This window comes from Eublepharis macularius, chromosome 1 (assembly GCF_028583425.1).
Source record: "Eublepharis macularius isolate TG4126 chromosome 1, MPM_Emac_v1.0, whole genome shotgun sequence".
NCBI classification, from domain to species: Eukaryota; Metazoa; Chordata; class Lepidosauria; order Squamata; family Eublepharidae; genus Eublepharis; species Eublepharis macularius.
The window spans coordinates 219,987,929-220,002,417 of record NC_072790.1 but is presented as its reverse complement, the minus strand read 5'-3'; the positions used below and the strand labels follow the sequence as shown (position 1 = coordinate 220,002,417).

General features: G+C 45.1%; 1 protein-coding gene across 2 annotated transcripts in view; it reads right to left on the bottom strand.

Annotated features, from left to right (window-relative positions):
* The window catches only part of KIF13B (kinesin family member 13B), a 156,941-nt gene extending 142,654 nt beyond the window's left edge, over nucleotides 1–14,287 (bottom strand). For both annotated transcript variants that reach the window (XM_054988278.1, XM_054988287.1), the window contains exons 1-2: nucleotides 14,204–14,287; nucleotides 2,898–2,991 (exon numbers count right to left, since the gene is read on the bottom strand). In XM_054988278.1, coding sequence (XP_054844253.1) covers nucleotides 2,898–2,991; nucleotides 14,204–14,258 — 149 coding nt within the window. In that variant the 5' untranslated portion in view covers nucleotides 14,259–14,287. The remainder of the gene's footprint in view (nucleotides 1–2,897; nucleotides 2,992–14,203) is intronic.
* Nucleotides 14,288–14,489: the final 202 nt, after the last annotated feature.

Sequence of the window (14,489 nt, the reverse complement as noted above, 5' to 3'; positions counted from 1 at the left end):
AGGAAAGAGAAAACAGCAGCAACGAGTACGATTACCCTTTGGTAAGCAATGGGTGCAAGCTTCCCCTACTTGAGAGGGCTCCTTTAAGGATGAGGCTGTGGCTCAGTGGTAGAGCATCTGCTTTGTATGTAGAAGATCCCAAGTTCAACCCCTGGCATCTCTGGTTAAAAGGATTCGGTACCAGGTGTTGTGAAAGCCATCCACTTGAGACCCTGGAGAGCCACTGTCAGTCAAAGTAGACAATACCCAACTTGGCAGACCAATTGTCTGTCTCAGGAAGCCTCACACGTTTACGAATTTGGCCTGTCATTTAGCAGCATGGCTTTCCACAGGGAGAAGGCCTTCAGCATTCTTTTAACCATACAAATTAATTTAAAATTGCTCACACTGAACGAAATTGCCACTTCCTAATTACAGGCCTTAGCTAGTTTTTAAAGAGGGGGGGGGATGAGGAGAGAGGGAGGGGGAGGGAGGAACATTCCTTGATCTTCTGGACTATTTTTGAGAGCTCTGCCACTCGATTCACGAAAGAAGAGCTGCATGAAGAAACAGTCTGTGTTAAAAAAACCAAAATACTATAACCTAAATAGACTTGGCATGATTCCTCGTTTTAAAGAATTGATTACGTTTCTGTGAATCACGAGGAAGGGTGGGTGAATTCTGCACATTCTGCAGCTTTTCTGTGCTTCAACAGAACTGCAGAGCTCACACAGCTGAGATTACAAACCTTTATTTTTACCTCTGCCACTAATGAGGCAGGTCAAGACTGCCACTTCAGAAGAAGCTGGAGCAGGGTTAACAATGAAGCAGTGTAGCCCAGACAGACTAGCACCTGGGGGTTCATCTCTTCCCAGGGCCATCATTCAGCAAAGCAGCAACTCCACACAGCTGAGCTTTCTTCGCACAGGCAAGTTTCTTTGCAGAAAGGAAGAGATGCTTGATCTACAGCTTAGTGGAAGTGAAATTCAGACACCATGACCTTCTTCCACCAAGGTTAAGAAAGTATTCCCTTGGGCTGTCTGGTAAATGGCTGCATTATGAGCCACACAGATGCGGGTGTGACAGCTGATATTCACCTGAGAGTAAGGAATGCTCAGGTTTCCAGGGAAAATCTATCTATCTGAAATATTTATGTTCCACACTCAGTTCTGAAGGCAGCCAACATGAGGTCAGAGATCAAAATAAAGTTCCCCTTAGGTTCAACAGAAACAGATACAAACTCACAAACCTGTAAAAGACTTGCAGGGAGAGTTTATTTAATCATACCCTGAGCAGTGTTCCTTTCAGTGCCATGTAGTACTCCGTACAGCAGTGGCGTAATCCACCACTTCCATTCCATCTCATCCCACTATTACACATGAAGCTGCCTTATACCAAGCCAGGCCATTGTTTCCTGGTTTGCTCAGCCAAGTATTGTTTACTCTAAGTGGCAGCAGCTCTCCAGGGCATTAAGCAGGTACTACTTCCAAAGATCCTTTAACTAGAGGTACCACAGATTAAAACTGGGAACATGTGTGTGCGCGCCATCCCACTCAGCAACACTCCCTTCTCTAACGCAATGCTGAAGTGGAGACACACTCAACACAGCATACCACCAGGCCCTCTTACTTCACACCCTATTAACCCACATTCTGTATCTACTGAAAAGGCTAATTAGATTCCAGTTGTAAGGGTAAGAGCAGGGTTTTTTCCTACCGGAACACTCCAGAACAGCGTTCCGGCACTTCTCAAAACTGCCCCCCTCCTGGCCATTTTGGGCCCAAAATGGCCAGGATCGGGCCCAAAACAGCCAGGATTTGGCCTCTGCCAGGCAGGGGAATACTCCTCCAACCCAGCAGCAGCCCGATCCTGGGCGTTTCAGGGTCGAAACGGGTCCAAAATGGCTGAAACTGGCCTGAAATGTCTAGGATCAGGCCCGAAACAACCAGGATCAGGCTGCTTCCAGGCAGAGGAACATTTTCCCGGCCAGCAGCAGCCTGATCCTGTCCACTTCTGGCCTGAATTGGGCCAAAATGGAACCAAAATGGCCAGGATTGGGCCTGAATTGGCGTGGGGTGGGGAGGAGAGCAGATTCGAATCACGGGAGCACTCCCGGGGGTGGCCATGCCCTGGGCAATGACATCACTTCTGGGAAGTGACATCATTGTGTGGTCCCAGGAGCACGCACACGCATAGGGTACCATTGAGTTCCACCACCTCTTCTCAGGAAAAAAGCCCTGGAGGAGGGTGGGAAAAGTCCCCTGCCTTAATCCTTAGAACACTACTCTCTACCCAATATCCCCTGATCTGGCAAATGGTCCAATCTGGTATCTTACATTTTTTTCTTTTTCTCCCTTTCTTACCCAGTTTATATTTGCTTTTAAATAAAACAACTGAAGGCCACAAGTAGTGTCTGGTCAGGCTCAGCAGACCACAAACTGTCCAGGCATGCACCAGACCATGCAACACCACAGCATTCCACTTGCTGTCTGCTTCAAAAAAATGGCCCTCTATTCAGCAATCCTTCTTACCTGGCATAATTTCCCAGCATGGTAACAGTTGCGTTTAAACTGGCACCCTTTGCTTTCCCTGCTGTCTATGCCAGACAGAAGAGGGGATATATTTAAGACTGAATAAATTTCTTCCTGACAAAGTGACCTTTGACCTTGCCCTAACAGTAAGTGTCCCTTTGAAAATATGCCAGAGGTGGGAATTTTTTTTCACTGCAACTCTGAAATTTCATTGGTCTTTACCCTGAAGGATGAAAGAACATCTTCAGCACCTAGTTTTATTTCAGCATCTCAGTTTAGGGAATCAGATCAGCCCAAATCAATCAGTTTCTTCTACTCCTAGTTAAGGGCAACCATAGTTATCAGGTTATACGAGTCACATGTTTTTTTCTTTAAAAAAGGTCTTACCTGGCATCTCCTTTTGCAAGATTAGTGTTAACTGGATGAAGAATAACTTTGTTTGCATCCACATCTACCACACATTTTGTATGCAGGTCTATTTCTATTTGAAAAAATAAGGAAAAGGGAAAGAAAAAGTCAATCACAAACCATAAATCACAGGATTTTAGTTTTGCAACAGAGAATACCTCTGCTTACCTCCCACCCCCTGCTCACTCCTAGCATCACAACTGCATGCACTGCCTGTTCTGGCCTCATGCACACAGCATAGCACACACAGAGCAGTTGTCCTACCAGTCTTTCCCTTGGCTGGAAAGAACAGAAGCAGGGTTATCCCAGCTGCTTCTCCCCATTTTCAAGGACCAAGAGATACTGTCGGGATAGCACTGCAGAGTTATTTCGAGCTGGCAATCCAGCCCAGGAGGCTGGTGGCACAGAAGGGGGCAGAGGCTGCCATTCCTTCTCAGCTAGAGGCAAGCATTAAACTTCACCTCTGCTCCGCTGTCTCGCTAAGACTTGCATGCTCATTCTTGTCAGAGCCGAGCCCAGTGACCCAAATGCACAATCTTGCAGTTCAGTCCTAAGATGCTTTCACAGCAGCTTCTACGGTCCAAGACCCATGTATGAAGTTTACAGTTCAAAATAAATGCAGGACTTCAACAGCAGCATTACAGCAGTTCCCAATATAATACACACACATGCTTATTTCTAATGTGCTGTTTTTAACTCAGCAAGAGCATGGCACCAACACTGTGGCTGGATACACGCCATTCCCCTGCAGGCATTCAAGAACAGGATATGCAATACAGATCATCATCGCTCTTGGGAGGGACCTAGGGTTCGGTGGTACAGCACAATTCCCAGCATCTCGGACAGCAGGTGCGTAACCAACTGGAGAGCCGCTGACACTCAAAATAGACAAAACCAGGGCAGACTGACCAGCAGCCTGACTTCACTCTCATAGGAATTGGGATACATCTCTGCCAGCTGCCTTTGCTCTTCCAGCCTCAACCATCCAAGCATCTCACACTCTCTCAAATGACTCCACCCTTTCTCTCTCCCTCCCATTCTTGGCCCTACTTCAAAGAAGACCTGTATGATGCCACCTCTTGTATCCTCCAGGCTTCTCCTGAAAAGGCCACCTTTCCATGGAATCTGTGGTGCAACACCTTAATCTCTCATCCTCTGCTGAAACCAAAAATTGTGGAACTGAAGTGAACAGGTCCTTCTCCCTTGTCTGTCCCTGCTTTACCACCCTCTCTTTGTTGTTGCCACTCGGTTAAGTTAAACTCTTTGAGGCAGGGATCTGACTCCCTGTGCTGTAAAGACTCCGTGAACATTGATTAAATTGATGCAGCATTTCCTTGGACAGTCAAGCTCGGCACAAGGTGACCCCTGCTAGAAAAAGCTGAATGTCAGCACCTTCGCTAACTTTCTGCACGGCGTGACAGCAGTAGAGGTAGGAAAGGAGCATTTCTCTGCATTTTCAGAAGGGGCCGATGATATGTGAACAGTACAGTAGGGTAACAGGATGATGTCTGAAAGCACACTTTGTGCTACAGGTTGTCAGAAGAGAGGAGAGAGGAGAAGGGGCAAACTATTTATCCCTCTCTGCCTCAGGACCAGAGGATGTGGGAACAGCGTCTGACAGGGAGGAGCAGCAGCACGGTACAGTGGCTAGAGCAACGAACTAAGGTTCAAGTCCCTACTTTGCCACTCTGCCACTGAATTTCACAGGTTGATCCTGGGCCAGTCACCCTCTCAGCCTAACTTACCACACAGGGGGGTTGATGTCGTAAGTATAAAATGGAGGAGAATATGGTAAGTCGCTTTGGGCCTCTACTGGGGAAACAACTTGAACACATAAAACTGAGCATCGGTTCATCAACATCAGTATGCACTTCTCAGACTGGAAGTGACTTTCCAGGGTCTCAGGCAGAGGTCTTTCATATCACCTATGGCCTGATCCTTAACTGGAGATGCCAAGGGTTGAATCTGGGACCTTCGGCATGCCAGTAATAACAACAGTTCATTTGTACATTGTTCTTCTGGAGTGATTAGTGCCCACTCAGATCAGGCACCAAAATCAGTGTTACTCTCCCCACAATACAGCTGGGGCTGAGAGGAGCGGCTTACCCAAGGCCACCTGGTGAGTTCAGGGCAGCAGCAGGAGTTGAACCAGCAGAGTGCTGCATCCCGGCTCAGTGACTTAACCAGTGCACTAAACCAGCTCTATAGGTAGGCGCTCTACCACTGAGCCACGGCCCCACCACAACAAAGGTGTAAACAGCTAAATAAAATGAGTATAACTATGGAGTAGACTCAGACACAAAACCAAATTTAAAAGTCTCTGAAAACAAGCTTTCAAAAACTCAAAGATGAGAAAAACCACTTCCGTTCTGTATATTTTGGATTTCTCGAAGACCTGGTGGGAGTTCTGTCCAAAACCCTGCCCCCCCCCCTCTAGTTTAATTACATTGGAACAAAGGGAAAGACCTTCTGCAAGGACTCCATCATCCTTTGAGGAACCAAGAGCAAATTAAGAACTGCTGACAGCTTGTGGGGGAGGGGCTGGATTCAAATCCCCATTCAGCCATGAAGACCGGAGCTGCTACCTCTCACAGTGGGGCTGGAAGGGCAAGAGGGGATCACCCTGAGCTCTCTGGAGGAAAGGGTGGTGTGTTACCAATGGGACAAATGAGAACAACATTATTGATAGTTCTGGCTATTGCCCAGGCACGTTCTGTCCACCTCCAACCTCTGTACACTAGGGTCCGATACTAGGTACACCCTAACTCCATGCAAATAATGTAGTAACAGTTTCAGCTTTCAAGTAGACTTCTGATTATCTCTTTGTGGTTGTGCTAAAGGTATTGCAGTCTATACACAGACAAATTCAGGGTGACAAGGAGACACAGCTAAGCTTTAGATGGGGGGCGGGGAGAGAAGAGAAGATGGGAAGACAGCTCTAAGCCATCAGGAGTGTATTTTGGAAATATGGCTGAAGATCTCCCCACCACCTGCCACCCCGAGTTCTTCACTGAACAGAAAATAAGTGATTGGTGTACACAGCCCCTAAAAGTGGAGGAAAAAATCTTGAACAGTTGTTAACCTACAGTCACCTTCCCTCCCACCTCCAATCTGTCACTAAGCGGGATTTGAAGTCACGACTTTGTAAGCTTATGAGTGCAGAGATGAAATTCTCACCTAGTGCCTTATACAATGTAGGGTTGGGGGCAGGAATTCTATGAGTCCAATTGTCTAAGCACTGAACTATGCAAAACTGCTGTCTAGGGCTGGCTGCTTAACCCCCCCCACACACACACACACCCATGCTCAAACCCAAGGTTGCCTTACTGAGTTATGCATTTAGTTCATTTAAAAGATAAATTACATCTCAAGGAAGCCATTAGCATCCAGGCTGCTTGAATGAGATACTCAGGAAGAGGAAGAAAGATTGGGGGGAGGTAGGGGCTGGAAGAGCACCGTGACTGTTCACTTGTTTCAATGAAACTAAAGAAAATGCCATCACAAGATCACTATCAAGCTTCCTGTGTTTGGAATACGGGAGTCTCAAGTTTCCATCACCTTGGGGAAATATTTTACTACAGGTGAATTGAAGCCCAGACATCACTCGGTATAGGCAATCAAGCATCTCACTCACAGTTGGGCAAAATCAACAGCTGCCCGCACATTCTCTGTAGCACCCCCACCTTATGGAATCGCCTGCCTGAAGAGGTCAGGAAAGCTCCCACTCTCCTGGCTTTCTGCAAACTGCACAAAACGTGAATTATCCAGGAGAGCTTTTTCATTCAAGCGATAGGGCTGTGCTGTAAGGAAATGGTGTAGAGAGATGGTTTGGTAAAGGGAAAGGCACTGTAGCCTATACTACTGGATACTGTCTGTGGATGTAGATGTGATCTTACTGGGCAGTTTCCATGTCACTTAATAGGCCAAATTCTTATGTTTTGTTCCAGCGATGTTCCATTGCTGTACTCCTGTATTTGAATTGTATGTTTCTTTTCAAATGTCTGCCATGCATACCCTATTATATTGTCCTAGCTGTTGATCACATGGACTTACTCTATGTAATCTGCCTTGAGTCTCAGTAAGAAAGGTGTACTATAAAAATAAATAAAAATAAACAAGGAGACTTTGTGTAAGGCTACCAGGATGGGATGAAAGTACAAAAAGGAAGTTATTTTCCCATAACTACATACTTTAAGTGAGGGACGACCAAGTGTAGTTTTGGGCCTCCGCTATCCTCTAGACAACCTAATCTACCTGATCCTCTCACAAATGATCACAAGTACAAGCACTCAAATGGAGTATGGGGTGGACAGGACTAGCAACAGATTCTCACGAAAAAGATTAGCAGCAATACTTTGCCTTTCCTAAATGCAAGGAGATCTGGGTGGATAACAATAGATTTGAAAATCTGTTTTTTTAAACAGATTAAAAAATAAAAACAAAACTGGAAGCTGCAGAGGTTTTTCCTTCCTTATTCCGAAATATAACTTGCTGCTGCGAAGGAGTGCCAGTTGGTGTTTTAAAAGAGGTGGAGAAAGGATTTTTAAAGAGAGATTCAAAAGCAACATCATCGGTTCGGGAAATCAAATTTTAAAAAGCAAGAAATCTGAGATGCCACATGTCTCCTAGACTTCCTGTGCCAACACGTGCTGTTTTCCAGGCATCTCTGCCGCCAGCTCTCACCCCAATTGAAAACTGACTCCAAGAAACAGAGGGAGGGAGAGAAAAGAATGCAGTAAGCCCGGCATACAGGCAGCACGCTGCCAAGAATGCCAACCAAGGGCACAATCCAGCAGGAAATTCTCCTGCCTAAAATGTCCTGAATTTACTTGCCGTTCATTTGAATGGAAGTTGAACAGGAAAGGCGCACAGTTGAGCAGGCAGCTAAGTCAGCTTACTGGCTTAGAATTTGGCTTGGAGTTTCAGCTTGGGTAGAATTTAGCTTGAAGTTTCAGCAAGTTAACGATCTTGATCTTAATAGAAGATGGAGAAAAAAAAATAAGACCAGAGTGGCACTCCTTAAAGAAATACTTCCTTTTGACCTGGTGGTTGTGAGATACTCCTTTGCAACCAGTACTTTGCAGTCATAAAACCCCAGTACAACCCATAAAATTTTCAGGCCGTGTTTGTTAATTATGCATGGATACATCTGCCAGATAACATACAATACTTGTCCAGAGCTTTCTGCAGGTAGGTATGCAAGAAATCCAAGACGTACTTGTGCCCAATTCACAACATAAATTGTCCCTGTGTCTCAGCGGCAGAGCAGAACATCCTCGGTTCAATCCCTGGCACCTCCCGTTAGAAGGACCAGGTAGGAAGTGATGTGAAAGACCTTCACTTGAGACCCTGGAGAGCAGCTGCCAGTCTGAGTAGACAATACCGACCTCGATGGACTGATAATCGGATTCAGTATAAGGCACCTTCATGTGCCCTCTTGTTCTGTTACTGAGAAGTTTTAAAAGAAGGAAGAAAAAACTCACTGCTACATTTAGAAAGAGGCATTTTAATGCCCTGAGAGTTTGAGATAAGGTAAAATCAAACTCAAAAACAAAAAAAGTGATACAGAGTAGGAGGGGTTAAAGTGGTGAGAAACTAAAATGTAATTTATCTGACAATTTCTTGACCCATCAGCTAGGGGACAGGGGATTAACAAAACCATCTTTCTAAGAAAGATGTGACTATTTTTATATTTTAGGCTTGCTGCTATACAAGGTTCAGAAGCAAAGCCAGCTTTTAAACATATACACACAAATTCAGTAACACAACTAATCTTGCAGACAGAGACGACAACGGAATGCGGCAGGAGCAGGAGCTTTCAAAACCATCCAGTTCTTTTTCTTTTAAAAACAGGCACATTTTACTCGCAAGCCAGGGCGCTAAGACTTGCACAAAGGCCGCTGTGCTGTTACTGCAATCTTTTGTCAGACGCCGTTCTATTTTAAGCATGTTGAAACAAACTACCCGGCCACGTGCTTTACTTCTCCATCACACAGCTTTCCAAAGTTTTACTAGTTCTGCTGTTTATGGCGCGGAGTGAGATGCAAACCCATTAGCCAACTCTGTTAACTTTTCTTGGTTTTTAAAAGGATAATTGAGAACAGATCCCGTTGAGGTTTTTGTTTATACTGCCAGCAGGCATCAGAGTGCACCACTTTATACATAAAGCTAATTAGCCTAATGACGATTAAATTTCCCATAATAAACTTTGGCACGTAGTCACATGCCTGTGTGCGTTACGGTCACTTTTCATTTTAAATGTCCGCAACACAACCATCCTCGAAAACTTTACCCATATAGTAATAGAAATACAAATCAGGCGAGAAAGGGTGTTAACCCAAGATCCTGTTTACACAGGATAGTTAAACTAGAGAATCAAGTGCACACTATGTAATTAAGTATCAGCACAATGTATGGTATTACACAGGAGAGGACCAGCCCCAGGAAAGGCCAGTCCATTTCACTCCCCTGTATCAACACACCCTCATAAGCCAGAGACTGAAAAGGCAAATCCAGTTCTGGGCCTCCAGTCCAAATTTTAGAACTTACCAATCCAACCCATACCATAGGAGAGCACGCTCACGTCAACAGGATGGCAACCAGGATCTCATTCTACTGCCAGTACCACCTTCGATTTCTCAGACCTTTGTGGCAATTAACTGAGCCACCTGCCACAGCCTAGTTGCTACTGCCATAAACCAGCACTGGTCATGTGCTAATATACAGGGACATCAAGGACAGTTTGGTGAGGATTATGAAATCATGCAAGAGACTGAAAAGCTCACACACGTGCTTTCCAAAAAAACCACATCTGTACATACTGATGATTTTTACAATTATATTGTACTGTTTTTACTTTGTGAGCGCCCTTGAGAAGGTCTCTGGAGAGGCAGCATTTTTAAACATGCATTTCTCTCCATACAAAGTACTGAACCTGCCACAGACGTCAGAAACTGGTATCTTGGCACCTTCAATTGGTACCTTGGCACCTTCAAATCATACCAGGCAGACCTTTATAAAGCCAAGCTACAGATCTAAAATTGTTTCCAACAAACTGCTTGATATTAAGTAAAAGTCTGTACCTTTGGAAGGTGAAGAGGAAGGTTAAAAAGCCTGAGATTTCAACATATGGCTCTGGAGAACCTATGCACTTCAGGCCTAACACATAGATCACTAAGCCATCCTCTCCTGATACAGCTATTGTTAGAAGGAACAATGGGACGCAATAGACACCATTCCTCCAAACTGACCTACAGACTTTGGCACACACTTCACTCAAACAGAAAGGAGAGAAGATTGATACAGGAATCTCAAAAAAGAGTAGTGCCTTTCTCCTTAAAACTCCATCTGTTAAGTTAGTATGCTCCATTTAACCCCCACGTCACAGACCTGCAAACATTCCAGGATATAAAAATAGGCCTACTCTTCTATAAAACATGCAACCTTAAGAAAAAGCAACTTTGGTAATCCACTCTACTGGGCAATTAATATTTTCCATACTGCTGTAGCACAGTGGTTAAGTGGTTCAGCTGCAAATCAGCACTCTACTGGTTCAAATCCCACTACTGCCATGAGCTCAGTAGGTGGCCTTGGGTAAGCCACTCCTCTCAGCCCCAACTCCCCAGCTGCGATGTGGGGATTATAATAACACTGACTTGTTCACTGCTCTGGGCGGGGCACTAATCTATCTAGAAGAGCAGTATACAGTTGTTATTATTATTATTATTTTCATCAACATGCACCATTTAGACATACTTATTTAAAACATTTATATTCCACCTCATCTCCTCAGACTCAAGGCAGCAACCCCAAGTTGTAAGTTAACATTCTTCCCATGTTAATTGCTTTACCAATTCAAGTAAGACAGGCCTGAAATGACTGTGACAACTTAAACACTGTACACTCCAACAAAAGCACTGTGCCACCATGGAACTCACGATGCCTCCACACATGCCAATCATCCCTCAGAGGTTGAGAAGACTACAGAAGTCGGAGAGGCAACAGAAACTGTGGATGTGAAGAGGGGGGGAATGTACACTTGAGCCACCCCTTACTGCCACCAGAAATACCTGAACAGTTTCCCCACTAAGGAGTCCTTTCACCTTAACAGAACATTAGCTGGTCCATCTGCACTCAAACCAGTCTTGATCATTCAGCACAGATAAAAGTGTACACAACAACATGGGAGTAATTTTTTGCTTTCCTAGTAAGGATCTCAGGGTGGCTGAAGAATTTTTATTTACTCAAGGTACCATTGCTGCTTTTCTCCCCAATAAGGACACAGAGTGGCTACAATACCACCCTCTCCTCCTCCATTTTATTCACATACCTATGAGGTAGGTAAACCTGAGAGTGAGCATGACCAGCCGAAGGTCACCAGGTGAGCTTCTCTGGCAATTTGACCTTGGGGTCTCCCAAATCCTGGCCTAACACTCTCATCACTATGCTACACTAGCTTGCATAAGAAAGAGGCCATTATATTCTGCAACAACCCCCCCCCCCATGTGGAGTATGGGTAGAGGAATTGCAATTAACTTAGTGGACTTGCCATTTACGCCTAACACTCATTTCATACTTTTAATAGGACAGGGAGCGTGCCAAGAGCAGAGGGACATCTCAAACCAAACAACCTCTCTCTTTTGGAAAGATAGTAAAAGAGTCCAGTAGCACCTTTAAGACTAACCAACTTTACTGTAGCATAAGCTTTCGAGAACCACAGCTCTCTTTGTCAGATGCATGTGGTTCTCTGTGGTTCTCGAATGTTTATGCTATAGTAAAGTTGGTTAGTCTTAAAGGTGCTACTGGACTCTTTACTATTTTGCTACTACAGACTAACATGGCTAACTGCTCTGGATCTTTCAGAAAGAGAGAGATAAAATTGCAAACTGGAGCCAGGATGCACCTAAACTATTCAGAAGAGAGTTCATCCACTTGAACAGAAGTTGAAAGGCAGCATATAAATAAGTAATAAGAACACAGATGCGCTTACTACTTTACAGGCAACATTGAAGAGAACCCCCCTGCCCGCAGGTGTTTACGGCACCACAGTAATAAAGATGCATTAGGGAAGACAATGCTTTAAAAGTTTCATAGGGCTATAACACTCATCAGGGTGTCTTTTTAAAGGAGCAGAAAAAAACCTCTTTAGCAAGCCACAGTGACAGACAACAATAAATGCCTAAAGATACCGGAGAATTCAGGTCTGAGGCAAGAATGTGGGGACATCACAGGGTTGTTGTGAGTAGGAAATGGAGAGAAGAATGATGTAAACTGCTTTGGGTCCCCAGTGGGGAGAACGATGGAGTATAAATGAAGTAAATAAAGAAATAGTTTGGTTAATACCTCCTTCTCGTACATACTAGACCTCTAGCACAGCAAACAAACATATGGCACCCACGTGCCTTGTAATATGAAAAGTTTAACACTATGCAATATTCATTTCCTTGCCTTCAAGTTAATGGGGGGGGGAGGGGAGATGAACCACCCACCAGTTTTGAAGGCTGGTCTATATTTATAGGGGGAAGCTGTGTTTTTAAGAACATCTTAAAATCCCTTCCAAAGGCTGACTTGACAGAACTAACATTTGTCAACTAACACAGAGGTTAACCTCAGCTAGTTAATGCACATCTAGGCGAAAGCCATTTATGCACCATCTAAGAATCTTAACAAGTCTAAGAACACCCACATCTTTCTTCCCCTCCTTAAAGCATTATCCAAAGATGACTCCTCTCTTGTCTAACTGCTTTAACATGACACACCCCTGTTGTACTATTACAAGAGACGATACTCTTTACCTCCATGTGCCTCCTATTACTTCACCATCTGTTGACACCTGTTATAAAGGCAAGCAGAATTATGTGGGGAGAAAAAGCAAATTGTGCTCAGAGAAGATCTGCAGTGGGGGTGTTATGGATGGGTGCCATTTCCTAGCACAAATCTGAATAATACAGGAGAATATTACAACCTGAATTCATTTTCAGTTGAGATTGAATACACATGCACTACAGAGAAAAGGAAAAGCTTTCTTTCCTTCTCTTCAGGGCAAGAGAAAGAAAAGAGGAAAGAGACTTTGCCACGGTCTAAAAAGGGGTGCTGGTGGTGACCTTCCTCTCTCCCCAATACTTTAAGAAGTCCAAGTTCCCAGTCACCTCTCTTCTTATACAAGGGGAAAATTTGGAGGACACGTTTCAAAAGCAAAGGACAGTCTCTTCTCCCTTATTTGTATTTAGTCATTTCCCCCTACTTTTCATTCCATTGGAAACCCAAAGCAGCTTACAACATCCATCTCCCTTCTTTCATTTTATCCTCACAACCACCACCCTGTGAGTAAACCAAGGCTGAGAGAATGCAACTGGCTCAAGATCACTCAGCAATCTTCCATTACAGTACGGGTCCAGCACTAGCCACTGCAACATGCAAGCTCTCAGTTTTGGGCAAGAGTCCATCTCTCTCCCCTCCTGCCCAAATGCCAAGCTTTGAGGACAGAGACTCTCTCTTTCTTCTCCATTCTCTACCTTCCAAATTACACGGTGAACCTTCCTCTTCTTCATATAGGAGGGCAACCTCCTCCCTTTCAAGGAGGTCACTGCACATTGTAATGAGGTTTTTGCCCCACTTAACATGCAGTGGAGGCTCCTTTTACCTCCCTGTATTTTGGTAGCTAAAAATGTTCTTCTTACCACCCCCCATCAGCTTTTTAAGGGGGTGCTCCCTTCCCAAGCATTTTAATGCAGGAAGGAAAACCACTCCTATGTTAGGGATCAGGACCCTTCCCATTTCCACAGCAGTACTTGAGTCCAGTGGCACCTTAAGAGACCAACAAGATTTTCAGGTATGAACTTCCAAGAGTCAGAGCTCCCTTTAGATACCCTTAGCTGGAGATACTTCTTATCTGGAGATGGGAGCTTTGACTCTCGAAAGTCCTTGAAAAAATCTTGTTGGTCTCTAAGGTGGCTGGCGCTGGACTCCAAGTCCTGCTGTTCTTCTGCAAGTCAACACTGGATACGTACCCAAAACTATTTCCACATGTTGCTGCTCCTGCTCGCCCTCAGGTATCTTTGCCAATTCAACTTGGGGGGGGGTGTTAGGGAAGATATGGGGGTCTGTTCCTACATTTCAGAGTAGGGTCTCCCTCCTCTCAGTGCCCCCCCTCCGCAACTTTCCCATGGATTAGCGTGGACTCTTCCTTCACTCTTGGTCACCGAGAGTTTCTTGCCTCCCACTTACCATAGGTGGGGTGGGCACTGGCTCACGCTCACGCCCCCTCCCCAAGAACCCCAACTCACCTCTCCTGTTCATGGGCCGGACCCGCACCGCCACCTTCACTTTGGAGTCCCCCATCTCGTCGGCTCTGCTCCTGCCGCCGCTCCTCTTCGCCTGTCCTCAGGCTTCCGTCTTCGGAGAGGAGAAGGAGGGGAAAAGAGGAGAGAGGAGGAGGAGCAGCGTGAGGTGGGAGAACCTCCTCCCGTAGGACTACACTACCCAGCATGCCACGCCAAGAGATGACTTTCTCTTCCTTCCCGGTTGCCGTAAATCAATTCCGTATTTTGCATGACGGGAAATGTAGTTCTA